Source organism: Callorhinus ursinus, unplaced genomic scaffold (genome assembly GCF_003265705.2).
Source record: "Callorhinus ursinus isolate GAN/ISIS: 27379988/994484 unplaced genomic scaffold, GSC_fseal_2.0 scaffold12, whole genome shotgun sequence".
Taxonomy (NCBI): domain Eukaryota; kingdom Metazoa; phylum Chordata; class Mammalia; order Carnivora; family Otariidae; genus Callorhinus; species Callorhinus ursinus.
This window is the reverse complement of record NW_027397074.1, coordinates 85,086,323-85,111,324: the sequence shown is the minus strand read 5'-3', so window position 1 is coordinate 85,111,324 and position 25,002 is coordinate 85,086,323. Positions and strand designations below refer to the sequence as shown.

The 25,002-nt window shown below is 56.3% G+C and overlaps 2 protein-coding genes and 1 long non-coding RNA gene across 11 annotated transcripts in view; 1 reads left to right on the top strand and 2 right to left on the bottom strand.

The window, feature by feature from the left end:
* Nucleotides 1–1,752: 1,752 nt before the first annotated feature.
* On the bottom strand, nucleotides 1,753–14,354 carry LOC141373930 (uncharacterized). 6 transcript variants are annotated; one of them, XM_073899392.1, is made up of 3 exons: nucleotides 14,156–14,354; nucleotides 5,649–6,544; nucleotides 1,753–5,499 (listed from the first exon to the last, which is right to left on the bottom strand). In XM_073899392.1, the coding sequence occupies exon 2, from the start codon at nucleotides 6,514–6,516 to the stop codon at nucleotides 5,905–5,907; it is 612 nt and encodes a 203-aa protein (XP_073755493.1). In that variant the 5' UTR covers nucleotides 6,517–6,544; nucleotides 14,156–14,354; the 3' UTR covers nucleotides 1,753–5,499; nucleotides 5,649–5,904. The 6 variants fall into 6 exon arrangements, with proteins under 6 accessions (XP_073755493.1, XP_073755488.1, XP_073755492.1 ...); XM_073899387.1 differs by having other exon boundaries at nucleotides 1,753–3,970; XM_073899391.1 differs by lacking the exon at nucleotides 14,156–14,354 and adding an exon at nucleotides 9,096–9,484 and having other exon boundaries at nucleotides 1,753–3,970.
* Nucleotides 14,355–14,704: 350 nt separating this feature from the next.
* On the top strand, nucleotides 14,705–22,385 carry LOC141373931 (uncharacterized). The gene is made up of 2 exons (XR_012380397.1): nucleotides 14,705–14,764; nucleotides 22,299–22,385. It is a non-coding gene; the product is annotated as an uncharacterized lncRNA (long non-coding RNA).
* The window catches only part of ZNF775 (zinc finger protein 775), an 18,273-nt gene continuing 8,483 nt past the window's right edge, over nucleotides 15,213–25,002 (bottom strand). For 3 of the 4 annotated variants that reach the window (XM_025854751.2, XM_073899384.1, XM_073899385.1), the window contains exons 2-3: nucleotides 22,727–22,795; nucleotides 15,213–17,102 (exon numbers count right to left, since the gene is read on the bottom strand). In XM_025854751.2, coding sequence (XP_025710536.2) covers nucleotides 16,039–17,102; nucleotides 22,727–22,795 — 1,133 coding nt within the window. In that variant the 3' untranslated portion in view covers nucleotides 15,213–16,038. The remainder of the gene's footprint in view (nucleotides 17,103–22,726; nucleotides 22,796–25,002) is intronic. The other variant, XM_073899386.1, reaches the window with a different exon arrangement.

Below are 25,002 nucleotides of genomic sequence, written 5' to 3'. Positions count from 1 at the left end.
CACTCAGAACAGTTCGGAAAGGGCATCGGGCGAAGCACCAGCAGCATCCGCGGTAGATTTCGTCTCACTTGGGCATCATTACCGTGAGGACTTTGAGGCCTGGCCATGTTTGGAAGGGGCTCCGACGGAGGGGAGCAGGAGCGTCGGTCTACCCACCTGGACCCTACTCACTGCTTTCTCCTTCTGGTCATCCCCTGGTGAACCGTCCCTTCACTCACCGGCAGACCACGGGCTCCAGGCAGGGCTGACCCCTCGGGCGGCAGTGTGGGCCGGGCCTGCCCATTCTGATCGCTGCCCTCCACCAACTGGCTCAGACCGTTAGGGGAAGACCGAGCCTCAGCAGGCCGAGGGCTTCTTCCTGCCATGTGTGCGAGCTGAGGAGGCGGCCCCCAAGAGGGAGGAAAGAGCCAAAGATGGGCTGGGGGTCCCAGCCGTCACCATCAAGTCACTGCACAGCTGCCCCACGAGCCCACACTTCCCCATTATGGCATTAGTCAATCTGAGTTGAACAAGAGCCCTGCCTGATTCACCCCCAACAGACCCAGGTTCCAAAGGCCCCTCAGGACCTTCCCTGGCTGATAGAAACAACTGATGCAGCCCCAAATCTGACTCAAAGAGTAGAACACAGGGGCACCTGAGTGGCTCAGTCAGTTGAGCATCTGACTCTTGCTCTCTTTTTCTTTTTTTTAAGATTTTATTTATTTGAGAGAGAGACAGAGATAGCAAGGGAGAGCATGAGCAGGGAGGAGAGGGAGACCAATGCAGGGCTCGATCCCAGGACCCTGGGATCATGACCCGAGCTGAGGGCAGATGCCTAACCCAACTGAGCCACCCACGTGCCCCTGACTCTTGATTTCAGCTCAGGTCACAATCTCAGGGTTGGGTGATGCCGGCTCCACACTCAGCAGGGAGCCTGCTTGAGATTCTCTCTCTCCTGCTGCCCCTCCCCTCACACTCTGTCTCTCCCTCAAACAAACAAATCTTAAAAAACAAAATAGGACACAGAAGCAATGTTCTGGGGTGAGCCTTGGCCATGATCAGGGCCAGCGCCTCACCAACCACAGGAGGGAAATCACTCACCCCAGTCTAGGCTACCCGGTGGCAGACCTGACCTGACATAACTCTGCCCTCCAGGACCTTCTGCTCCAGAAGACACCTGGGCTCTGAAACCAAGGGGTCTGCTGCCAGGTTCCACCTTCAGCCTGAGGGCAATGACAGCAAACCCCTGCCTCCACATTCTCCCCAGAATGTGCAGAATTTATGCACATTCTGACTCGCCTCTCACAACTCTGAGGTAGGAGGAGCACGACAATCACGGATAGGGTGATGAAGCTCGGGAGGGACACACGGCTGGCCAAGCCCCCGGGGGAGGGGGGGTGGCACTGGAGCACGGAGGGTCTTCAGCTGGAGCACCCCCAAGCAGCTCACCTCTCAACGGGTGATGGCGATCATCACCACGCAGCTTCTCAGCAGATCTGGCCTCACTCTCGGCTGAGCAAGCAGCTGAAGCTACTTGAAGGGGCCCCAGTATCCATTACCCAAATCCAAACGGTAGTCGTTACCTAGACCGGGGGTGGGGTGGGGGTGGGGGTGGCTAAGCTATTCATCGTTGCGAGGCTGTGCCTTCTGAGCTATGTTTTCCAAAGGCTTTGGCAACCACGGAACATAACTCCTCGAGATAGGATGGAGGCAGAACTAGAAGCCACCGCCCTGCTCCCGGCTGAGCCCCAAATGACCACAGCTCACTCCCGCTGATGTCAAGAGAATATTTATTCCACCTGGTCGGCCCCGGCAGGTCTTAGTGACCAACGGAAATATCCAGCCTGGACACCATTCCCGCGCACTCCTGCGTAGCCATGGGGGGGGGTCCCTCTTGTCCCACTGCCTAAGGGCTCCTACAGCCATTACCGCCCCAGGCGAGCCAGCTCATGGCCCAGGCAAATGCACCCACGTGTGAACTCACGGGCCCTCTCCTCCTCACCACCAGTCACCCCACAGCCCCCAGCACTTGACCCATCAGCTATTCGACAAGTATTTCCTGAGTGTTATGAGCCCAGCCCCGTGCTGGACCCTGTTTGGGTTCAAGAAGACATGGCACGTCCCCTGCCCTCAGGGAGCTCACAGTCTAGCTGGAGATTCAGCACACACATGCACACGTGCACAGAAAACCCGAGTACGAGGCTGCACGTGCTCCCCGAGGGTGAGGTGGCGTGGTCACACAGGGACTGTTCGGGGGACAAGGATGGAGGGCCTGGCAGAGAAGAGAGCTCAGCAGGGCAGGGGAGGCCCACATTTTGGAGCAATTCCAGGGAAGACGGAGAAGGCAACAGCGGCTGTGGGCCACACAGTTACAGGGAAGGGAGGAGAGGAGAGGACAACCACGGAGAAGGGGTGCCATCTGTGAGGCTCCGTCCAGGCGGGCCAAGGATCAGAGCACGTGAAAGCTTCTAGAGTGCAGATTGTTCCTCTTCCTCTGAGCTCCTCCAGAGTGGTTTGGTATTCCAGGACGAGGCAGATGGCAGATGGCCCACAAGAACCTCTGCACCAAACCGCATGGGAGACAAGCCCAGCAAGGTCCCGGGCTGGGAGCCAGGGAGGCCTCCCGACAACCCTAACCAAACCCCGGCTTGGCCCTGGGACCTCCCACCTAAACAAACTCCACTGTGCCCCCCACGACTCACATTGCTGGGCTATGATCTAAATCCCATGTCTATAGGCCTCTCCCCACCCCCAAGGGTTTCACTAAATATAACCTGCAACATGACGCCTGGGTTGTCATCAAAAACCCATCCCAGCCCTACCCGGCCACACCTTTTCAGGTTGAGTGGTTCATTCTGAGGAGGCCAGTGAGCCCCAGGCCAACCTGCTCCCACTGTCCACGCACGTTACACTGGCAGGCCCCAGGAGAGAGGCTCGGTCTTCCTCCCCAGCCTTCCCCACACCATGCCCGGCTGCAGCTGAACCCTGGTCTGGCAGGAGACAGCCCTGCTGCACTTGGCTGCTGGAAGCAGGATCCCTCCCCCAGGTAGACTGGGCCCAGGCTCGTGCTCACCCCACATCCACAGAAGGTCCAGCTTTCCTCTCCACCTCCACGGTGAAATCGGAGTCCAGGCTGCGTGGCGAAAACCAGCAGCCAGGTAGCCAGAGCAAAGCAGCCCCGAATCAGAGAAGAGCAAACCCAGCCCAGGGAGCCTCCAGCAATGTCCGCGGAAGGGAGGAAAGGTCCCAGAAGCCTGATGCACTGTCAGGCCCAGGGGAAGAGAGTGACTGGAAGGGTCCCCTCCTCAGAATCCTTTGTTCCTGAATGAGGGAAGGAAGTTCAGCTGGAGGAGGGAGAAATGCTACTTGTACGGTGGCCCAGGCTCTATGCCAGGTGAGGAAGGAGTGACGGCTTAGGTCCGGGGCCTCTGAACTGGCTTGTAGATTCTCATGTCTACATGAGTATGCGTGTTTTCCTGGCGAGAAGGTTCATAACGTCTGTGAGATTTTCAAAGGGCTTCATGCCCCCCAAACATTAAGAACCATCGCTCTGAGAGTGAAGCCTGCTGCAGGTATGGGTCACCCCTGGGGCAAAGCTTTGCCTCTAGAGCCAGGTCTGGCACCGACTCGCTGTGTTCTCTTAGGGCCAGTTACTCCCTGTCTCCGGTGGGCCATGCAGGTGCAGAGAAGCCGGCTCTCCACACAGGCACTGTCCCTGCGGCCACAGGAGAGTGGACTGTGGCCGGGCAGCCAGGACGAGCTCTTCTCCAGCTGTCACTCCCACCGGGTCTGGGGAGTTCTTCCACCAGGGGCACAGAACCCACCTCCAGTTCCAGGCTGCACAGGTCCCCTCTGCAGGGCACCTCCCGAGGTAGGTCTTCTTAGGGGATGTATCCTCATGCCAGTGGGCAGGCCCCCACAGGGCCCCATTCCTAGGCTCTGTGCCCAGATGTGCCTGACACACCGCCCAGAGGGCCTGCCCACTCCACATCTGTTCATGGAGACAAAGAGACCAGGGTCAGGTCCGGGGCTCTGACATGGCCCTGCCCAGCCCCCCGTCACACCCGCCCTCCCAGCGGCTAGGCGGGAGCGGTCATCTGGGCCACCCTGCACTTGTCCGGAGCTCCGAGCCAGTCTTCTTAGCCCCCTACCAGGTACTCCAGGGCTATCGATCCCATTTACCACTGAGACAACTTGAACTCAGGGCATTCAAGTTCCAGATGTCCCGGGGCCCAATTAATCTCATCATCTCTGCCACTGAGTACTCGTCCACAGCGTAGCGGCCACATTGCTGCAGCCACCTAGTGGCAAGCAGAGGGCCACTGACCCCCAAGGAGCCCCAAAGCTCTAAGGAAGGGCAGAGGGTGGGGACAGGTCTCCAGCACCCAGCAAGGTGGTGGCACAGGCTGGGCACAGAGCAAGGGCTCTGTGAGTGCAGGTCCCTTCCAAGACCCCAACTCCCTTCCTCCCAATCCACTACTGTGGATGTCATGCTCCCCCCCCAGGCCCCCACACCACCCAGGGGCAGCCCTGCCCAGGATCCTACCACCTGGTCTCCAGTCACATTCCCACATCCTTGACACTCCATGTTCCCACCAGTAAGAGCCTCCCTCACAGGCGGTGTGGTAGAGATACAGGGTCTTGGGGGCCAGGCTTGTACTGTTTTACCACTAAGTACTAAGTGAGATTTGGAGCAGGCTTGGGTGAGCCTCAGTTTCTTCATCTGCTAAGCGGCTGAAGAAGCCCGTGCTCTGGAGCACCAACTTGGAATCAGGGGCCTGGGGGCCAGTCCCGGCTCTCCCCTTGGTCAAGCCCCTTAGCTAGGGGTCTCATCTTCTCTCGCCCAGACGACCCCACAACCCTTGAGTTTCCTGCTCACCCCACTCTGACCTGTCCTCACGGTGCTCCCATTTCTCCTTGAGCTGCGTGTCTGAGATCGCCGTGCTCTCCTCATTAAACATCTTGGTATCCTCTCTACCTGGCCACAAAGTCTTTTGTAGGACAAATATGAGCCTTCTCTATCTAACTCCTGCCTCAGAGACCTTCCACCTTCCCTCTCCCTGGAGCACTTCTATTCATCCCCAGAACCCAGTTCAAGCCATCAGACTGCCTTGGAGACACCAACCCCCTACCCCCACCTCCCAGCGCACTTTCTAGTCCGTCCCTCAGGATAGCCTGCATCCCCTGTGTAGGTACCAAGTGTCCCCCCTCCCAACGTTTTGTGTCTGTACCACCTCCCAAGAGCACAGCACTGGGCATGACACACCGGGGTGCTCAATAGATGTTTCTGGACCAGTGAGGTCACCCTCTCTTATCTGGTAATGTTTAACTACAATCCTCACAATATCCCAGGGAGAAGTCTATTGTTAAATGCAATTCACAGATGAAGAGACTGAGTCATGAAGTGAAATGACTTCTCAAATACACAAGAAGTGTTAGAGCCAGGACGGCCTGGGGGCTGAGGGCAGCCTGGGCATTGCGGAGAGTGGCCCTCTCCAGGTGGCTTTCAACTCTGACATTCTGGGAAGGAAGATCTAGTAAGAAGCTAGTCATAGACTCAGAGCTCAGTGCACCCCTCCTCCCCTGCCTGTTCCCCCCGCCACCCCCCCACCCCCGCCAACTCCTGCCCAGGCGGCCGAGAGGGGCTCCGGCTGGCCCTTGGGTCTCACCTACTCTAGGCCGGGTGAGCCTGAGGAGCAAAACCAATGCAGGGGCCCAGAACAGCTGTGCGCTGCCAGCCAGAGGGTGGAGACACGGAAGGAGGCGTCCCAAGCCAGGCAGTGGCCCACTCCTTCAAGACCCCAAGCCAGCCCTCCCCGTCTCCAGGGATCGCATCCAGAACGGGGGCCGCAGGGCAGCGCCATCTCCGGGAGTCATGGACGCGGGCCCGGGGCGGGGGACGGGCGGCAGCAGGCCTGGGGCGCATCAGAGCACGCGGCCTAAATGGGCCGCCTGGCCCTCGGGCCCGTGGCCGTGGCTGCGCTGGTGGGCCTTGAGCGAGCCCTCGCGCGCGAAGCTCTTGCCGCAGCGGGCACAGAAGTAGGGCCGCCGCTCCCCGAACACGCCGGGGCGGCGCGGGTGTGGCGCGGGCATGCGCGCGTGGGTGCGCTGGTGGTTGAGCAGGAAGCGCGGCTCGCGGAAGCAGCGGCCGCACTGCGCGCACTGGTGCGGCTTCTCGCCACTGTGGATGCGCTGGTGCGTGAGCAGGTTCTGCTTGAGGCTGAAGCAGCGCCCGCACTCCGGGCAGGCGAAGGGCCGCTCGCCGGTGTGGGTGCGCTGGTGCACCTCGAGGTTGTGCTTGACGCTGAAGGCCTTGCCGCACTCGGGGCACACGAAGGCGGCCGCGCGGCCCACCCCAGCGTGCGCCTTCTGGTGCCGCACGAGGCTGGGCTGCTGCGAGAAGGTCTGGCCGCACAGTGGGCAGCGGTGAGGCTGCTCCTCCGCGGGGTGGTGGATGACCAGGCCTCGCTCGTCCCCCAGACCCTCCTCCCCGTCCCCCGCAGGGGACCCGCCCCCCGGGGACGCCAGCTCTGTCATGGGCACTTCCAGCCGCAGTCACCAGCCCCTGGGGAGGCAGAAGCAGAGAGAGGAGTCAGAAGTGGGGGAGGGGGGCATCCAAGGATCAACCAGCCCCCAACCTCAGGGAGGACATTGCCCTGGCTCCCCACAGCTTCAGCATCTGCCCCTCTACAGTCTTGTTCAAGCCAGTGTTTCCCTGCTGGAATGCCCTTCTTTCTCCTCTACCCCTTAATCACAGCCTGCGGCTCCTTGAGGCCTTTCTCAAGTGCTGCCTCCTCCCAAAAGCCTTCCCTGAACCCTCCAGCCCCTCCTGAGCCCTATGGCCCAACCCTATGACCCTCGGTCATCACATGGCAGGTCAGTCACGCCACCCCAGTCTCCTGGCCCTGTGCCTGCCTTAAGGACAGAGCTATCTCCTTCTTCTCTTCCCAACACCAAGCACTGTGCCTGCCACACAAAGCACTGAATAAATGACGATAGGTAATATTCAGGGGCTTCTAGTATTTAAGTTAGCCTGCCCCTGGATAGGTCTTCTCTCTCCAACTAGAATCTCAAGGAGGGGGGGTGCATCCCCAATCTGGAGGGAAGGGTGGGGTCACCTGGTGGTTCACAGATATTTTTGAAAAGCTTAAAAGAAAAAACAAAAACAAAACCCTGTACACTTGAAAGTAATCTCAATTAAACATTAAAGCAGCAGCTCTTTGTTTATCAGAATGAGGCATGCCTGTAAAAGGCTTGCAGATCCCTGAAAGGGAGTGTGAGCTCCCAGGAGCTGGTCTCAGCTCGATTCCTCTTGGCATCCCCAAGATACCAAAGCCTGGCCCAATGCTCCACAAACAGCCCCAAGTTCAGCTCCATCCCATTCATGCTGGTTCTGCTGAGGATCCTCTTCTCCAGGGCACTGCGTTCCTCTTAAATTGTTTCCCATTGTCCTCACAGCAACCCCGGGGAAGGAGCAGGCCTTACTGAGCCCTGCTTTATAGATGGGGTAACTGAGGTCAGCTTTCTTGCCCAAGGTCACACAAGGTGAGCCAGGACTAGGCCCTAAGTTTCCTGACTCACTGGCAAAAGCTCTTCTCAGTGTACCAGCTGCTCATCAACTAAACTCCCCTCAAAATACACACACACACACACACACACACACACACACACACACACACACAAGACCACCACCACTATCCTGACCACCAGAGTTAGAGACACACAAAGCACCACTGCTCCTGGAGAGCACTGTCTGCTGCCCCCACCTCCTTGCCCCCCAAAAAACCTAGGGCTCCTGCTGGGGCAGAGCACTGGGGCCTGCTCCAGAGTAGGCTGAGGGGGCACTCCCCTGCAGTCCTCCATCCCCATCAGGGACCTAGACCTCCATGCAGTGCTTACTACAACCTCAGTCGACCTATCTGCAGAGTGGGATCTCCGAGATACCCCTTTTTGTCTCCCCCCCCCTCCCCTCGGGCCAGGGTGGGACACACAGCCACCCTGGAGAAGGGGCATGTACTACTTGCAATAGACCCCACCCACGAGGCTTTCCCCAGCCAGCTGCATTGACATTTGCAAAGACAGACCATCACCGTCCCTTGGCCAATCTCAGCCTGGCCTTGTCTCTGGGCGGCCTCCCCGCTCTCCCCAGCTATATCCCTGACTAAGGCCCCGACTACGGAGAAGGTCTAAAGCAACGGCCCCCTCTTCTCCCCCAAGTTCCTCCATCCCCTCCCGCACTCACAGCCCAGGCTGCGCCCCTGTTCCTCCGGTCTCCAGCAGTGGCTCTTTCCTCTAGAGCCTGCGCTGCCCAGCGCAAATACGGTAGCTCTCCCGCAGCGCCTCCCGCGCCCCTTCTCCCTCGCCCCCATAAAGACGGCCAGCCTCCCGCACCGCTGTTTTTATGAAATAGCTTCATGAATCAAAACATCTGACCCCACCCACCCAACCTCCGCACACAACCGTGCAAACTCCCGCGGCCGGAGCGACCCTGGAGAAATATGGTAAACTCTGCGCCGCAACCTCGCCCCCACGAAAATACGTAGGCCTCCTACCCTGCTGCCGCAACCCACCCCACCCGGCTGCAAGCCCCGGCTCCCTCGGGGCGCGGATGCAACCCACCCCCAGCTGCCGCAGCACCCCCGGGAGGACCGCGCAACCCTGGATAAATACGTAATTAAGCCGCGGCGCTCCCCGCTCCGGGAAAGGGTCTGCGCGGCTCCCGGCAAATACGGTAGCGCGCCCGCAGTGACCCGCCCCCAAGGGTCCGGAACCGGCCTCGATAAATACGGTAATCTCCCGCCGCGGCCCCAGCCCCGGCAGCCCGGGACTCACGTGGCGCCGCCTCCCGAGCCCCTCTGTCTCCGCCGCAGCGCCGCAGTCACACAGCAGCCCCGTGAGGCTGGGAGGTCTAACTCGCCGACGACCTGGCCGGCGGAAAACGGAGGGCTGCGGGCGCTGCGCGCGCCCGGGCAGGCGAGGGAACCGGGCGGGAGCCGGTTCGCGAGCAGAACGCCCCGCCGGGCGGGACACCCCAAGTTCCCCGGCCCCCGGCCTCAGCCATTCCCCTTTCAGGATCGTCCAAGGCCCCCAGCCGGCAGTTAGAGCCTCTTCCTCACCTCCCTCATCCTAAAGCCGCGCTACCCTGACCAGGCCCACGGACTGCCCCCAGAGCCCCGGAAGCAGGGTGTGGGGGCGCAGGCGGCCTAAGACTTTCCTTGCGAGAGAGAGCAGCGGGGGAAGGCAGGGTTCCCCTGCTGCGGAGCCTCTCCGAGCGGGGTGTCATGGGTGCGAGACGGCCATCGAAGGGGCAGAATCAGAGCTGCCCGAGCTAACCCCTGTTGCCAAAGCCTCCGTCCCCCACCACCCCCCCCCCGTGGCTCGGTTTATGCCCCCAGGACGGCAGGGGACATGGAGGAAGTGACAGCCCAACTGTCCCCGCCTCTTCCGAACTGGACCCATTCCGGTCAAGCCAGAGCTATCCCATAAAAGATAGCCCATAAAAGAGTTACCTTTAACACCTATCGCACCCCCGTGGACAGGGCTGGGCTGAATTCCAGCTTTTCAACTGTCCTTCAATAATAATACCCCTTACCTATACATTACTCGTCTTTTTACAAAGCTTTTTCGCATATGTTATCTCGTGGGAGCCTTCCAATAACCGTGTGCCATCAAGGTTGTTCAGGTATCATTATCCTATTTTATAGATGGGAAAATAAAATAAAATTGAAACGGAGCAGCTTCCCCGGAGACCCGCAGCCCTAAGTGGCTGAAGCCAGATGGGAAGGCAGGCCCACCAGCCGGCGCACTCTCCCCGACACCATTCTGGTCCCTAGACCCCCAACAGAAACAGGGTGCAATGATCAGGACTGGAAATAATCTTGTCCAGGGTAAAAAAGTGCCTCAGAATTTACACTTCATAGATAAAGAAACTGAGGCCAAAAGGGAAAGTGATTTTTTTTTTTTTAAGTGAAAAGTGCTAGAGGAATATCAAGTAGCCTTTTTCTCTGTGGCCCCTGGTAGCTGCCAGGTGGGCCCAGGCAGAGCTCCTTACAACAGATGGTGGATGTGGCTGCTGGGGTGGCGCCATCCCTGACGAGGGGCCCTGGGAGCCGCAAGCCTCCTGGCCCCATGAGGCGGCTCCCGTCACCCGGCAGGTGTTGTTCAGTGTGCCCTCCTGGGCGGTGCCCACCTGAAAATACACTCAATCTCTTAAGTCTCAACACCAGACCTGAAGATCAGCCCTGCCTGCTATCACATCCCACTCTGTGGACCAGTCCACCCCAGCAGGTCCACCCCTGGCCCTCTCAGCCTCTCCAGGACCCACCCCCCACCCCACCCCATCCATGCTGCTCCCATAGCAGCACATTGAGCTAAGTGGGGCTTCCTGAGCTAGACATCCCAAGGACACTGGCACTTAAAATAGAGGCACCAGGGAGGGAATTCTGGGAAACCAAAAGAAATGAATCCATCAGGACAGATGTTCCCGTGACATTGCCAAAAGGACCCCCTTAACCACTGATGGCCAGGGGCTGGAGCTTTGCTCACGGGACAGCCACACCTCCCACCTGTCCAGCTCCTGTTGCAAAAGTTGTCAGCTGCCAGAGCTACGGGCCTCCATCCCTTCTACAGGCTATAGGAGAAACGGGGACACTTAGGCAATGACCAGGTTTTCCAAAAGCAAAACCAACAATGTACCCGAGGATGTCACCCATATTTTTAGCAGCATTTTCTAAGTAAGCTGTGCCAAAGTGGCAAGGCACACAGCTGGGGGAACAGGCGTGGGAAGGAGGTGACACCCCCTAAAACCCACCCCGTCTCAGTGAGCGATGCCCAGGGCCCGGGGCTCCCAGAGGCCTCCGTTCTCTGCTCTGCCAATGAATGAGTTCTGCTGAGTCACTTCATCTCTCTGGTTTCGTACACATGCACCCCCCCCACATGCACACACACACACACACACACACACACACACACATTCCCCCATCCCCCGCCCACGGTTCTCATGTGCTGTGGTGAACACCACAGAATGGAGATGGGGAGAACTTCTGCAAAAGGAGACATTCTTCTTCATACAGGCGGGGCCCGTGGCAGGCATGGCAGGCTCACCGCCACTCCACAAGGCGTGGCCCCCTTGTGGGCAGAGGTGTGGACCGCTCAGGGAGCCCTGCCCAGGGCCCTGCACTGCATCTGTCCCACTCGCCGGGGCCGTGCTAGATGGACAGTCACCCCGTGTGCCCCCCCCCACCCCCAGGCTGCTCCTGCAGATCCCAGCCTGGCCTTCCTCCAACTCCTCTTGCTTTAGGCTGCATCCCCAGGGTTTTCCTGCTCAGCTGGGCCACCACTTCCCTCCTGATTCACTCCTCCCACTTCCTCGAATTGGACAGCAATCACTACATATCCCCTTCCAAAGCATCTTGTGTTGACTTCAAATTGGGATTTGGCACACCTTTGTTTTCCCACCAGGTTGTGAGCTCCAAAGGCAGGGGCTGTTTTCGGCATCTCTGGATCCCAGGTGCCCCCAGCATCTAATAGCCCCGCAGCCCATCTCTGATGAATGAATGAACGCACGTCCGTAAGCCACAGCTGCGAGCCACGGAGGGAAGATGGCAGGCAAAGCCACAGCCCCGGCATCGAGGACTGGGAGACACTGCAGACGCCCCATTGGATATGTGGGGCTGTGGGTGCAAGGTCTCATCTGCTCCGAAGTTCTCTTTCCTTGACATTAAAACCCAAGATGTGACCTAGGGTCAATTCAGCCAAGTTCTTAAACATGCAGCTAGCCTATTTAATACAGGTGGAGACTTCCTCCTTATGGGATGGAGGTCTGTTTGGGGAAAACCCTGTTCTTCTCTTTCCATAGTAAACTTGCACTTGTATAAATGCTGTGCATGTAGCCACACATGGGGCTTGTTAAAATAATGATGGTAACTGCTACTTATTGTGTTTGCTGTGCCAGGCGCTGTACTACAAGCTTTACAGAGGTGACCTGTACAGGGTTCCACAGCCTACACGGTAAAGCCAGAATTTAGCCCCAGAACTGTCTGGCTACATCCATGGCTCCCAACGACAAGAGAAAGCTCTTTCTAGATTTGAGTGGTGGCAGGGAGAGAGACAACATTTCTACTTCTTAATAGGAGCATTATTCCTAGAGCTATATTGTCCAAGAGCCACACGTGGCTTAGTTAACTAATTAAAATTAAATTTTAAATTCAGTTCCTCAGCCTCACACGCCACATTTTAAGTACTCAGTAGCCGCACGTGGCTGGTGGCTATGGTATTGGATGGCCCAGTTATAGAACATTTTCCTCATTCCAGAAATTTCTACCCGGACAGTGCCTGTCTAGGGCCCCACCCCCTCCAGATCTGAGTAACCTAGAAGGCACCACTCTCTTTTTAACCCAAGGGACAACCTATAGGATGGCATTCATTTTCTTCTCTGCCATGATCCAGTAGGAGCAGTGACATGTGAGAACATACTGTTTCTGGCCCCAACTCTTCTCCTCTTATCAAAAGGTCAAGGCTATATATATATTTTTAACCAAACTACTTAAAGAATAAAAGGAAAAGGTCTCAGAAGCACCCCTACCGCCCCCCCTCCTCCCAGGTGCTGTCTGCCAAGTCCCTGCTGGTCCCGCTCTCTCCCCGTCCGTGCACCTGCCCACTGGCCTCCCAGCCTCATCCCGCTCCGGCAGCTCCCCGGGGCTGGGGCTGGGCAAACAGGAAGCCCAATCCTCCTGAGGAGGCTGCCAGCTGGCTGGCCGACTCGAAGCTTAGGTTGCTTGCCAAAGAACCACCATTTTCCCAGTTCCTAGGCAATTTTTCTTAGCTCCCAGCCTGCTTCTAACGCAGGATGACGCAGGCAGTTCCAGGAACCGCAGCTCCACCAAGCTCAGCTGGCCCGTTAGAAGCTTGGCTGTGGGTCCCCACCCCAGACCTGCACTTACCTGGAAGTGGACGGGATAGAAGTCCTTTCAGATCTTGATCTGCTTATGGTTGTTTCCTGTTCGCCTGTGAAACCCTTTTATCTCAGCATACTCTAGAGTATGTGGGATTGTAAACCACTAAGATAGATCTGACCTTCTTGTCTGATTTTATGACGTGCCTCTTCCTAAGCATTCCCTGGCCTGGTTTTATTATTTTACAATGAAGGGGGATGACAACTGAAGTCGGCAATGCCAGGCCACCCTTGGAGAAGCCGGCAATGGTGGCAGTGGAAGGGGCTTGGCTAACAGGAGGCCTGGGATCTGCCCTTGGTTTGTGACATGACCTGGTGGGCCATTCTCACCACAGCGTCCCCCTTCCCTGTATCACCGCCCTGCCACGGTCACTGACTTCACGGTGAGGCTAAATGACATAGCGAACAAGAAAGTTTTTGTCAGGGAGCTGGGGCTGGGACAATTTATTCAAGAGCTGACTGAGCTACGGTGTATTAGTGATTTCCCATGAAGGTGCGTGAACTCCTTAAGGAATAGGGACCATGGCTGCTATTGGCTGAATTGTGTCCCCCTCCAAATTCATATATTGAAGCCCTGAACCCCCCCCCCCCACAATGTGATGGCATTCAGAGCTAGGTCCTTTCCAGGGTAATGAGGTTTCGATGAGGTTGTGAGACTGGGATCTTCCTTGATGAGATTAGTGTCCTTACAAGAAGAGATACCAGAGGGCACGCTCCCCGCTCCCCCCTCCCCCTGCCATGTGAGGACACAGGGAGGTGGTGGTCACCTGCAGGCCAGGAAGTGGGCCCTCACCAATAACCGAATCTGCCAGCACCTTGATCTTGGACTCCCTGCCTCCACACTGAGACATAAACGTCTGTTGCTCCAGCCCCCAGTCTGTGGTACTTTGTTATGGCCGCCCAAGTGCCTGGCACACAGTAAGCTTGTTAGTGAATCAGTGAATGCCATCCCCTGATCTGGCCAATGGGGTGTACATCTCAACAATTCTTCGCTCTAATGGATGTGGCCCTGTCCTCCCCCTCCCCCCGTGACCCAAAGCACCCATCTGTGAGGATCAGTCACCTTGGGTTAGTGAACAAATCTCATGAATTTGCACGGGTAAGAAAGCTGTGCTTAGGCCTCATTAACCCCAAGTCCTACCAACACAGCTGTTGGATTGGCTTGATCATTAAACAGAGGCCATGTGTGGATGAGGACACCTTGGATCGTACAGAAAGTCCCACCTGACTGAGATCTTCAGTGGCTGCCTGCACTGCCCCTCAGGCGCCTGATTCCATGGGGCTCCAGGGTCTGGTAGGTCCAGCCTTGCAGACAGCAGCTTTCCAACGCAGGAGTGGTACTCTGGGATGCCTTCCTGGAGGAAGCGGGCTTGCTTGACTGGGTCTCAGGATTTGCTAAGTGGCAAAGTGGAAGAAGCAAATGGTCCATGTGTAAAGTAGGTTTTGCTGAGATCCAGGGCACTGGGCCTCCCTGAGCAGGGCAGGCTGGGAGAGGAGTTGCATGAGGGGGCGGGCATTCCGGGAAGGTAGGAGAGCACCTAGGGCCTAGAAAAACCCCGCTGGGCTGAAAGCCCAGCTCTCACATGGGCGGCAACCACCAGGCACAGCTCGCCCAGTGGGAGAGTTCACACAGCAGGGTTTGTGATGCAAGCAAGACCTGGCCCAGGGAGTGGGCGGCCCAGCTGAGCGCTGACCATATTCCTGGCTCTGTGTTCCCTGGGCACACTGGATCACCTCCCCAGGTCTTTCTGTGATGCTACAATTAGAGCCCCTGCCAGATGAAAGAAATTCAACAGAATCTGAGAAAGTGGTGACGGACCAACCGGAAGCCAGGTGAAATCCAGCATTTCCCTGAGTTCAGAGAAGCTGGCAGGCCCCTGGGACGCAGGCAGACAAGGTCCCCCCTTTTACCTCCCACCTCCCGGCCACCCAACCCTACAGCTCTCTCTCTGCAATTCCCTCCCCTCCTACGGGAGGACACCATCCAAGGCCACAGGCCCAGACTGGAGCCCTGGGTCCTCCTGTCAGTGCCAGGGCCCCAGCACCTTACTTTGGAAGGGACCTCTGGGGAGCAGAGGTTGAGGAGGGTATGTGGGAAGATACCAGATTGGTTTGGAGAGGGCAAAAGAATACTGCCCTCCACCCCCAGCAAGAACCTGACATGGGGAATTGCTAGGCTCATGGCCAAAGGTCCCCGTCCTGGTCCTGGGGGCAAATGGATACCCCAGAGCACACACAGACTTAGAGTTCCAAAAGGGAGGCTTACAAAGGACAAGACCACTTGAGACAGTCAATCCTTCATTTTTCTCTTCGGCAACACTGGCATTGATAAAGACCCAAGTCAATGACAGCCATCGGGAGCACCCCTGGGCTGCTAAGTCGGGGCAGCACACGCGGTTCTTTCCTGCTGCAGGTCCCTCCCCAAGCTACCAAACCGCAGCTGCCACCACCCCTCTTATACCCCGGTCTGACCACCACACACATACCAGGCCTAAGGTCCCGCCCACCACGACAGCACCTTGTGCTTTGGGGCACTCATGGTTGAGAAGGACCAGGGAACCATTCACTCCTTCCAAAGATATGCACTGAATGGCCATTAAGTGCCAGGCACTGCCTTAGCACTGGGACCATGCTTGCCCCTCCTCAGCCACCACAGCTGGCTTCCATCCTTGCTATCAGTGAGTCTGTTGAAACTCCCCCAATAGACTGGCCTCTGGCCATCCGGCAGCCTGCATGTGACAGGCTGCTGCTACAGCTCATCAGTCCAGCCCTGGGCCATTTCACACTGGGGAGCCTCTCCCAGAGCCCTGACACCCCCTCACTGGGGCCTCAGGCCTGCGGTCCCCCGTCTGAGGCACCAACAGACACATCCAGGCTCTGGAGTGAGATCTGTCTCATCCTACCTGCTCCCTCAGCCCACCCTGCGACTGTCCCCTTTGGGATGCTTCTGGAATTCTGTTCTCTAGCCTTCGGAGCCTTGAGGAAATCACCCTTTCACAGGGTTCTACCCCCAGGGGTCGTAAAAACCACCATTCCTGGCCGCGCACCCCCCCCCCCCCAAACATCCCCTCCCACCCCCACCACGCGTCTGCTTGGGTCCGGGCGCACTAAAGAGCCTGGTCCTTGGCGCTGGAGGTGGGCGCCAGGGCCCCCCGGTGCACACGCTGGTGCTTAAGCAGGTGCTGCTTCTGGCTGAAGCCACGGCCACACGCGGAGCACAGGTAGGGCCGCTCGCCCGTGTGGTTGCGCCGGTGCCGCGTCAGGTTGGGCTTCTGGCTGAAGCGGCGGCCGCACTCGGGGCACGGGTAGGGCCGCTCGCCCGTGTGGATGCGCTGGTGGATGTTCAGGGACGACCACCACGTGAAGCTCTTGCCGCACTCGTTGCAGATGAACTGGCGCTGCTCACCCGGCCCCGCGGCGGCGGCGGCGACTGCGGCCCGGGCCCCCGCCTGGCGCCACCAGCCCTGGCAGAGCCCCAGCCAAGCCCACTCGGGGCGGCCCCGCGGCGGCCCGGGCCGCAGGCGACAGCCCCGGCGGGCGGCGGCGTCCCGCAGCAACTCCTGCAGCCCGGCGCGGGCGCCCTGGCGGTCCCGGGCGTGCGCGCGCTGGTGGATGCGGAGGCCCACCTGGTGGCGGAAGCAGCGCGCGCACTCGGGGCACGAGTGGGTGGCGGGCCGCGAGTGGGTCTTCTGGTGCTTGAGCAGGTGCTGCTTCTGGCTAAAGCGCCTCGCGCACTCGGGGCAGCAGAAGGGCCGCTCGCCCGTGTGGTGCCGCTGGTGGCGCGCCAGGTTGGGCTTCTGGCTGAAGCTCTTGCCGCACTTGCCGCACAGGTACGGCTTCTCCCCGGTGTGGGTGCGCTGGTGGATCTTCAAGGATGACCACCAGCTGAACCTCTTCCCGCAGTCCAGGCACACAAAGTGACCCTCGCCGGCAGAAAGAGCCCGGCCTGCCAGCCCCGCCGCCTGCTCAGTGGGAGGGGCCCACCTTGGACCCCCCGTCTCCTCCTGTCCCCCCAAGGCCCGAGGCTTCCCCATGGTCTGGCATGGCGGGAGGCTCCGATGTTGCTGGAAGATGTTTTCCTTATCCTTCTCGGAAAGCTCGGCCTGCGGCACCAGCGTCTGCAGCATCCACTCTGGCTTCTCTGGCTTGATCTTCATCACCAGCCCATCTCCTGCCAGAGGCAAAGGGAGAGAGAGGACGGGGAGAGTCACTCACTGCCCGGTGGGCAGGCGGGAAGGAAGTGCCGGGAGGGCGGAGCACAGAAGACGCGGCGGGAGGAAAGGATGCTGAAGAGAGCACGCAAGAGGACAGGAGGGGAGAAGGGAGCGAGCACAGTCAGAGAAGGGCAGCTTGGGACGTGCAGAAGGAAAAGTACAAGAAAGGAAGAGACGCTGCAGTTCCAAGTCCACACCCACTGCCCCGCCTTCTCCACCCGGAGGCCCCAGGAGGCAAGGAAGATCTGGGTTCCCACCCAGGGAAGCAAGCAGAAAATGGCCACGCTTCAAAGCTTCTCATTCTTTTGCTAAGAGGACCCATGCGCTGGGAGCTCGCTAAGTGAGTGCATGCCCAGTCCCCCAGTAGTGGGGTGACCAAGCTCCATTTCACAGGCAGGCTGTCCATGGCAGGAGCCACGGGGCCAGAGCGCCTCACCTTCTTCCACCTTGGCTGTTTGGCAACTTCCCTTTCTTCAACAAAACCAAGAGCGAGAAAGGAGGCTGGAAAGGTCTCGGCACCCAGAAGAGGTGTTGTCCTGCCCTTCCTAGGCCCCTCTCTACTTCAGTCTCAGGAGTCCCCCCCCCACACACACACACAGCGAGCTCAGGTCTTCAGGGCTGCCTTGTCCCCCTCGCTCATGGACCCACACCGCGATGGAAGAGGCCTGCTACAGACACTACATACAGCCTGTGGGATTCCACTTACAGGAAGGTCAAAGGCTGGCAAAACTAACTTACAAGTTTGAAGTCAGCAAAAGTGCCACCTAGGGACGGTGCGCTGTGGCTGGAAAGGGGGCCTGAGGGGGCCTGGCAATGTTTTGTTTTTGTTTTTGTTTTAAGCAAGAGAGCCCAAGCAGGGGAGAGTGGGGGCCGAGGGAGAGGGAGAGAACCTTAAGCAGGCTCCATGGAGCTGGACACAGGGCTCGCTCTCATGACCCTGACATCAGGACCTGAGCCGAAATCGAGAGTCAGAAGCTTAATGGACGGAGCCACCCAGGGGCCCCATTGTTCCCTCTCTCGATCTGGGTGCTGGTTTCATGCACATGTTCACTTTATAAGAGAATGTATAGAGCTTGTGATCGGTACACTTTTCTGTGTTACACTTCAACAAAAAGTTTACATTTAGTAAAAAGTAGGTGAAATAAAAGAGTTGGCAACAAAAAAAGAGAAACTCTAAATAAGTTCTGATATTTAAAAAACAACAAAATAAACCCGAGGGAAGTAGGAGGAAGGAATTAGTAGATAAAAGCAGAAACTACAGGGTAAGGGAACACAGAGATATAAAAACGATTCTGAAAATCCTAAAATACTAAGGCAGAAATGTTGTATCAATTTGAAAAAAATCTATATAAAAGGGATGATTCTGTGAGACCATATAAATTAACAAAACTAACTCAAGAAGAGGGGGGAAAAAGAAAAAAAACAAACAAACATGTCCTAAAAGAGACAGAAAAGACAGCTAACATTCTACCTCAAAAATGGCAAAGAGGCCCCTTAACTGTAAAAACAGTTTCTACTAAAATTTCAAGGGAAGGGTTATCCAAAGCTTATATAAATGCTGACAGTGACAAGGGGGATAGGGAGCCCACAGGCTAGCATGATCCAGTGTCAACAAGACAAGGGCAGAGCAGGCAAGAAATTATAGGGTTAGCATTTGAAAGTAGACACCAAAAACAAACAAGCAAAACCATTGGCAAAGCAAGTTCAGCAGCATTAAAAAAAACCACATATCATGACCTTGCTGGGATCTTCCCTGGGAAAGCAAAGATGGCTCAATATAGTTCGTGACACTGACTTTCTAAACAGGCAAAACCTGACAATCTCAATCCATGTAAAAATGTCATATGATCAAGTCCAATATCATTTCTGGAGGGAGAGAAGGAAGAAGGGATGGAGGGAGGAGGAAGGAAGCTCTCAGCAAACCAGGCCTATGAGGAAACTTTCCTAGGCTGACAAAGAAGCTGTACTAGAAACTGCAGCAAATGTTATAACCAAAGGCAAGGGATTAGAAGCCCATTCAGGTGAGGAACAAGATGATGCTCAGGGTCACTGCCACTCTTCAACATTGTCCTTGAGGAACTAGCCAAAGCATGGGGGAGAAAAGAAAAATATATGTAAATATTGGAAGGGAAAAGAGACGTATCATTTGCAGATAATTATTAATATAGAATGTACAAGAGAATCTACTGACAATATATTAGAAATAAGAGTTTCAGCGGGGTGGTGCCTGGGTGGCTCAGTGGGTTAAGCGGCGGACTCTTGATTTTGGCTCAGGTCGTGACCTCAGGGTCCTGGGATCAAGCACTGTGTCGGGCTCCATACTCAGCCGGGAGTCTGCTTCAGGATTCTCTCTCTCCCTCTGCTGCTCCCCCCTGCCCTCTCTCTCTCTCTAAAATAAATAAATCTTAAAAAAAAAAAAACAAAAAAAAGAGTTTCACGGGATGCCTGAGTGGCTGAGTCGGTTAAGCGTCTGCCTTTGGCTCAGGTCATGATCCCAAAGTCCTGGGATCAAGTCCCGCATCAGGCTCCTTGCTCAGCAGGGAGCCTGCCTTTTCCCTCTGCCTCTGCCTGCCACTCCCCCTGCTTGTGCTTCCTCTGTCTCTCCCTGACAAATAAAGAGTTTCGGCAAGCTTGCCAGACACAAAAACATATAAAAATTCATAAATTTTAAAAATGGCAATAAAAGCTATAAAATAACTGGGATGAGATCTAACATACATACACTTATATCAAGGAAGCTATTAAATGTTACTGAAAGGATAAAGAAAATGTAACTAAAAGGACAGATACATCATATTCCTAGATGAGAAGGAAGTTCTTCACTCCAAAACCATGTTTAAATTCAGTGTAACCCTAATTAAGTGAATTACAAAATTTCTGATGTACACAAACCATGCAGAAAACTCTAAAAATGAGCAAGGAAGAATTTGGCTTATACAACATCGAAAGCTAACATACTACCAACCACACACCCATGGGGATGGGCAAAACCCAGAACACTGCCAACACCGGATGCTGGCGAGGATGTGGAGACACAGGGACCGTCATTCTCTGCTGCTGGGGATGCTGCACAATGCAGCCACTTTGGAAAACAGTTTGGCAGTTTCTGACAAAACAAAACATACTCTTTCCACATGATAAGCAATCCCTCCCCTGGTTATTTTCCCCAAGGAGCTGAAAACTTCTGTCTACACAGAAACCTGCACACAGATGTTTCTAGCACCCAGAAACTACTGAGGAGAACGAGTGTATATCTTTAAAAAAAAAAAAAAAAAGAAAAAAAGAATCTGGGGTTTCCAGGGCCAAAGAGCCTGGCCCCCCTCCACAGCCTCACTGGCCACCATGAGGACAAGGAAGCAGATGTGGTGACTGTGGGGATGGGGTGGGAGGGTGGGGGCCCAGATAGTACCTGTGAGGGGCCACTTTCCCTCCCGGCAACATGACCCTGGAAGGCCTCCCCAGGTGCTTGGTTGTGAGAAATCATTTTAGCAGGAGTCATACTTTGAAGATGAAAGTGGTGATTTAAGCTGCACACTGGCAGGAATTGAATACCCGACTGTAATAAGTTTACGTGACTATAAGAGGATTTCTTTAGATGTCCTGAAATGTTGGCCAGCAGAAGTATTTAACGCGATAGGTGTCCAAATTGGTGATCGGGTAGTGAATCCAAAATATACTCAGGTGAGCAGGGCATTGCTGTCCCCAAGTAACGGGGTCCCAATTAATGCCCCAGAGCCCCACAGAAGTCACTGCCTTGCTCTGATTAAACCCGGCCTTGATGTTATCATGGCGGCTGATGGCTGGGGAGGCAAGCCCTCTCCGGCCAAAAAGATGGGCCTGGCCTGGAAGCCCAGAGAACATTCCTGTCCGCTGCTTTCAGGCCCAGAGCAGACACAAGTGAGTGGGCTGTGCGAGCATAGGCCCCTCTGAAGTGTGTGCACAGGGACTTCGGTCATCAGGCACACCTTCCCTCGGGGCTCAGGTATTAACACAAAGAAAACAGGCCCTGGCCTGTCTGTGGAAGGAGTCCTAAAACAAAGGTTCAGCTCCTCTGTCATCATAAAAAGGATAATTTAAAAAAAAAAAAAATTCTAAATGGTTCAGATAAAATACAAAGGTGCTAAATGGGGAGCTATTGCTCAATGGGGACAGAGTTTCTGGGGCGATGAAAATGTTCTGGAGATGGTGGTGCTTGCACAACCATGTGAGTGTACCTAATACCACGGGCTCGGATGCTTAAACATGGTTGAAACGGTAAATTTCACATTGTGTATATTTCATCACAATAAGAAAAAAACACAGAAAATAAATAGAAAAAAAAATTTAAAAAAAGAGGTAAGCTCGTAATTAACTGAAAACTTTGGCCATCCAGAAAGAGTCCCTCCCTCCCTAAGCCTGGCCAGCAGGTGCCCAACCCCCCAGTGCCTCCAACCTCCAGGGTCAAAGCTGGTGTTCTCCCACCTCTTCCCTAAGACCCCAGGGCACCTCAGAAGCTGCCAGAGGTGAGGGAGAGGGCCCTGGCCGACACATCTCTCATGCCCGAACTAGGAGTTACTTGCAAGTTTCCCTGGGAAAAGGTTCCTTCTGCTAAAACGTCTGGAACCACCGGTCCTCGGTTTTACCGTAATTATGATAACATCAGCATCTCTCATGGTCTCACACATGCACACCCCGGGGGCTCCCAGCCTTCGAAGTGACATGGGAGTGGTGGGGAGCTGGCCTGGGAAGCGGGGTGACTGTGCTCCTGAAGTCTGCGTCAGGAGCCAGCCCCAGGATGTGCGGTATCCGTGTAGACACCCCGCCCCCTCTGAGCTGGAAGCTTCATTCCTTCATTGCCCTACTGCCTGATTTTTGTCTCCATCTTAGGTTCACTGTGATGATTATCCTGGAAGGCTGGGGCCCTGGGGCCTGTGGGGCAAGGCCCTGGAGGGGAGGGGAGGTAAAGAAACCAGAGTCACTGAGCCAAGGGGCGGCGTTCCCAGGGACGGCCCCTGCCCCCTCCCCCAGGACCAGAGCCATTGGGCAGCAGGGTGGTGAGGAGGCCAGGGATGCTGGGGGCTTGGGGGCCTTGTGCCCAGAGCGCAGGACTCTCCGCTCACAGCAGCACCTGCCTGGCAGACACCAAAACTGCCTGCCTGTTTTCCTCTCCGCAGCCCGTGAACTCTGAGCAACCCCAGGAAGCTTTCATGGACCAAACCGAAGGCACTTTTCTGATCAAATCCCAACCGGGATCATCTTAACCCAGAGCGCTGGTTTTCAATGTTAGATCAGCGTGACCACCAGCAGTTAGCAAACGCCTCACTCGCCCTCCGACCCGGCTTTCTGCACGGGTGTGTGCGCGTCCCCTTGCCTAGCGAGGAAGGGTGGCCTTTTGTCATTTTCTTAGCTCCCGAAGTCGGTCTTCTTTGCCTTCTTTGATGTGACCTTCCACCTCCTGGTCCCGCTCTGCAATTCTACAGCCCACAGGCTCCTAGTGAGGGCAGCACCTCACACACAGGGGCAGGACAGGGGCCAGGGCGGGGAAGCTGGGCCTGGCGGAGGAGGCCGCAGGGGGCTCCCACGGGTCCCTGCGCTCCCTTACCTGTGCTCACGCCAGCCAGGCCACACTCCATCGGCGGAGGCTCCCGGGCACCAGCGCTTGCCCTGCCGTCTGTGGGTGAGAAGGGGGCAGAGGAAGGAGAGCTGGCCAGTGGGACAAGGACCAAATGGCCCCCCCCCCCCGCCCTCCTGCCACCTCACAGAATGTGTTCCCTCTTTTTCAAGAGCTTCTCTGTCCCTGACCTCAGTCATAAGTGCAGGGCTTTTGTAAAATTGCACACATACCTGCTAGGCAGGTAAAACGGGCATTATTCCCATTTTATGATCCCATTTTATGAGGAGGAAACTGAGGCCAGGGAGGGCCCCTGACATGCCCCGAGTCACAGAACCAGCTGAATCGTGGCACTGGGGGAGGCCCCAGCTCTTCTAACTCCCAGACCAGAGCCTCACACCCATGGGCTCAATATCAGCAGGGTGGGGGGTGAGAGATGCCACCCCAGGAAACTCAGCAAAGCCCGGAGACCCACCTGAGTGGTCGTGGAGTCACCCTGGAACACACCCTCATCGGCCCCTCTCCTTCAAAGTCCCCTCCCGTCCCTACTGCATGCAAGATCACACCCAAGCCATCTGGGAGGGGGGACCCGTGAAAGAGTTCACCCATCTGGGGCTCATGTTTTTTCCTTGTTTTAATGCTCAAGGTTTTGGGCACGTCCTGACTGGCTCGTTGTCAGGGACAGGTCAGCTGGGGGGCCCCAAGCTCCACTGGCTGCCCCTGTACGTGGGGCGCTCTCCCCCAGATCCCTGCATGCCACTCGCCTTTCAGTCTCTGCCTCAATGCCCCCTCCTCCAAGTAGCCTTCCCTATCACAACCCTAACCCCACTTCACATTCCTCCTTGACACTTTTCGCCACCTGACCTGGTATTTACTTGTCTGCATATACCGTCATCTTTCAAGAAGACGGGACTTTTCCGTGCTCACTGCTGAATGCCTGGCCTGGGAGAGAGCCCCAAGCCCGAGGGCACTTCCGGTGGTGTGTGGCCTGACCGGATGGCCGGCGGGAAGGCAACCAGGGGGGGGGGGGGGTTCATTTTCTGCACACAGTGCCATGGGCGGCCTCTCCTAAGGTTGTTTCACACACCTGTACCCGCCTTGCGCCCACACTTGCCAAGGCCCGAGTGAGGATCTGTGGCACCTGCCCCACACAGCCCAGATGCCCTGCTCCCCCTGCTGCTACAAAGGGGCTTCTCCAGGTCCCGGCCAGGGCTTTCTTCCCGGCACCTCACCTCAGCCACCTCACAAAAAGCCATCTCCTCTTGCTCTCCACCTTGGGCCCTCAAGAAACCTCATCCCAAGGGAGTCCCCCCTCCCCTCTGCCAGGTCCCCTTCCAACAGCCACTGGGGGAGGGGGTAGGCAGGCAGGAACCCCTGGGTCCTGCCAAGAGAGGTGGGGGCAGGGGCATAAGGGCAAATATGAATTTAAAAAAGAAATCATTTTCCTTAGGGCAAAAGGGGAAAAAAACTCTGGCCCTTTCTTTTAGAGCATTTACTTAAGAAAAGTTGTCATTGTGAATGTCTCTCTGCCCCTTTGAGAGGCATGTAAATCTTTCCAAAAGTTACACAAGCCTCTTGTGAGCTTTACAAACCCCCGCCCCCCCCGCACCTCCCTCCAAGCCCTGGGAGCCACCTCCTTGAAATGTAAACACCAAGGGAGATGGTGACCCACAGGAGGGTGGGTGGGGGCCTGACTTCCGGGGGTGCCCGGCTCCAGGCTGCAGAACTACCCCCTTCATAAAGATAGGAGACACGCCCTGTTCCTTGGGAGAAAGGCAGTTAGCAAACACAGGTGGCCACCCCAATGGCCAGCTGAATTTAGGATAACTCTGGGTGACAAACGGCGCCATTGGGGAAGTCCTCTTGCTGAGGACGAGTTACACTTTTATCTGGAGACCGTGTGCAGCAGGCTGCGTCAGCTGGGCTGTGTAAGGGGGGGGGATCTCCTTCAGTTTCCTAATCTCTTAGCGGATTGCCTGTGATGTGCATCTCTTTCTGCTTTCATGCTTATTCGATTAAAAAAAAAAAAACTTCTCTTTTTCTCCTCCTTTTGTGGGGAGCTTTTCTGAGTTGGCTGGAGATTTTGTTTTTAATTCTATTTCCCCAACAGGGGTATGCTATGCACCCCTACTGTGGTTTCTTACAGATGCTAAAACTGTCTGTGGTGCAGAGAAAAAGCAGGCAGGGAGAAGAGGGTAGGGAAAGGCCTAGCGGGAAGCCCCAATGGACGGATGGATGGGTGGATGGATGGACGCATGGATGGATGC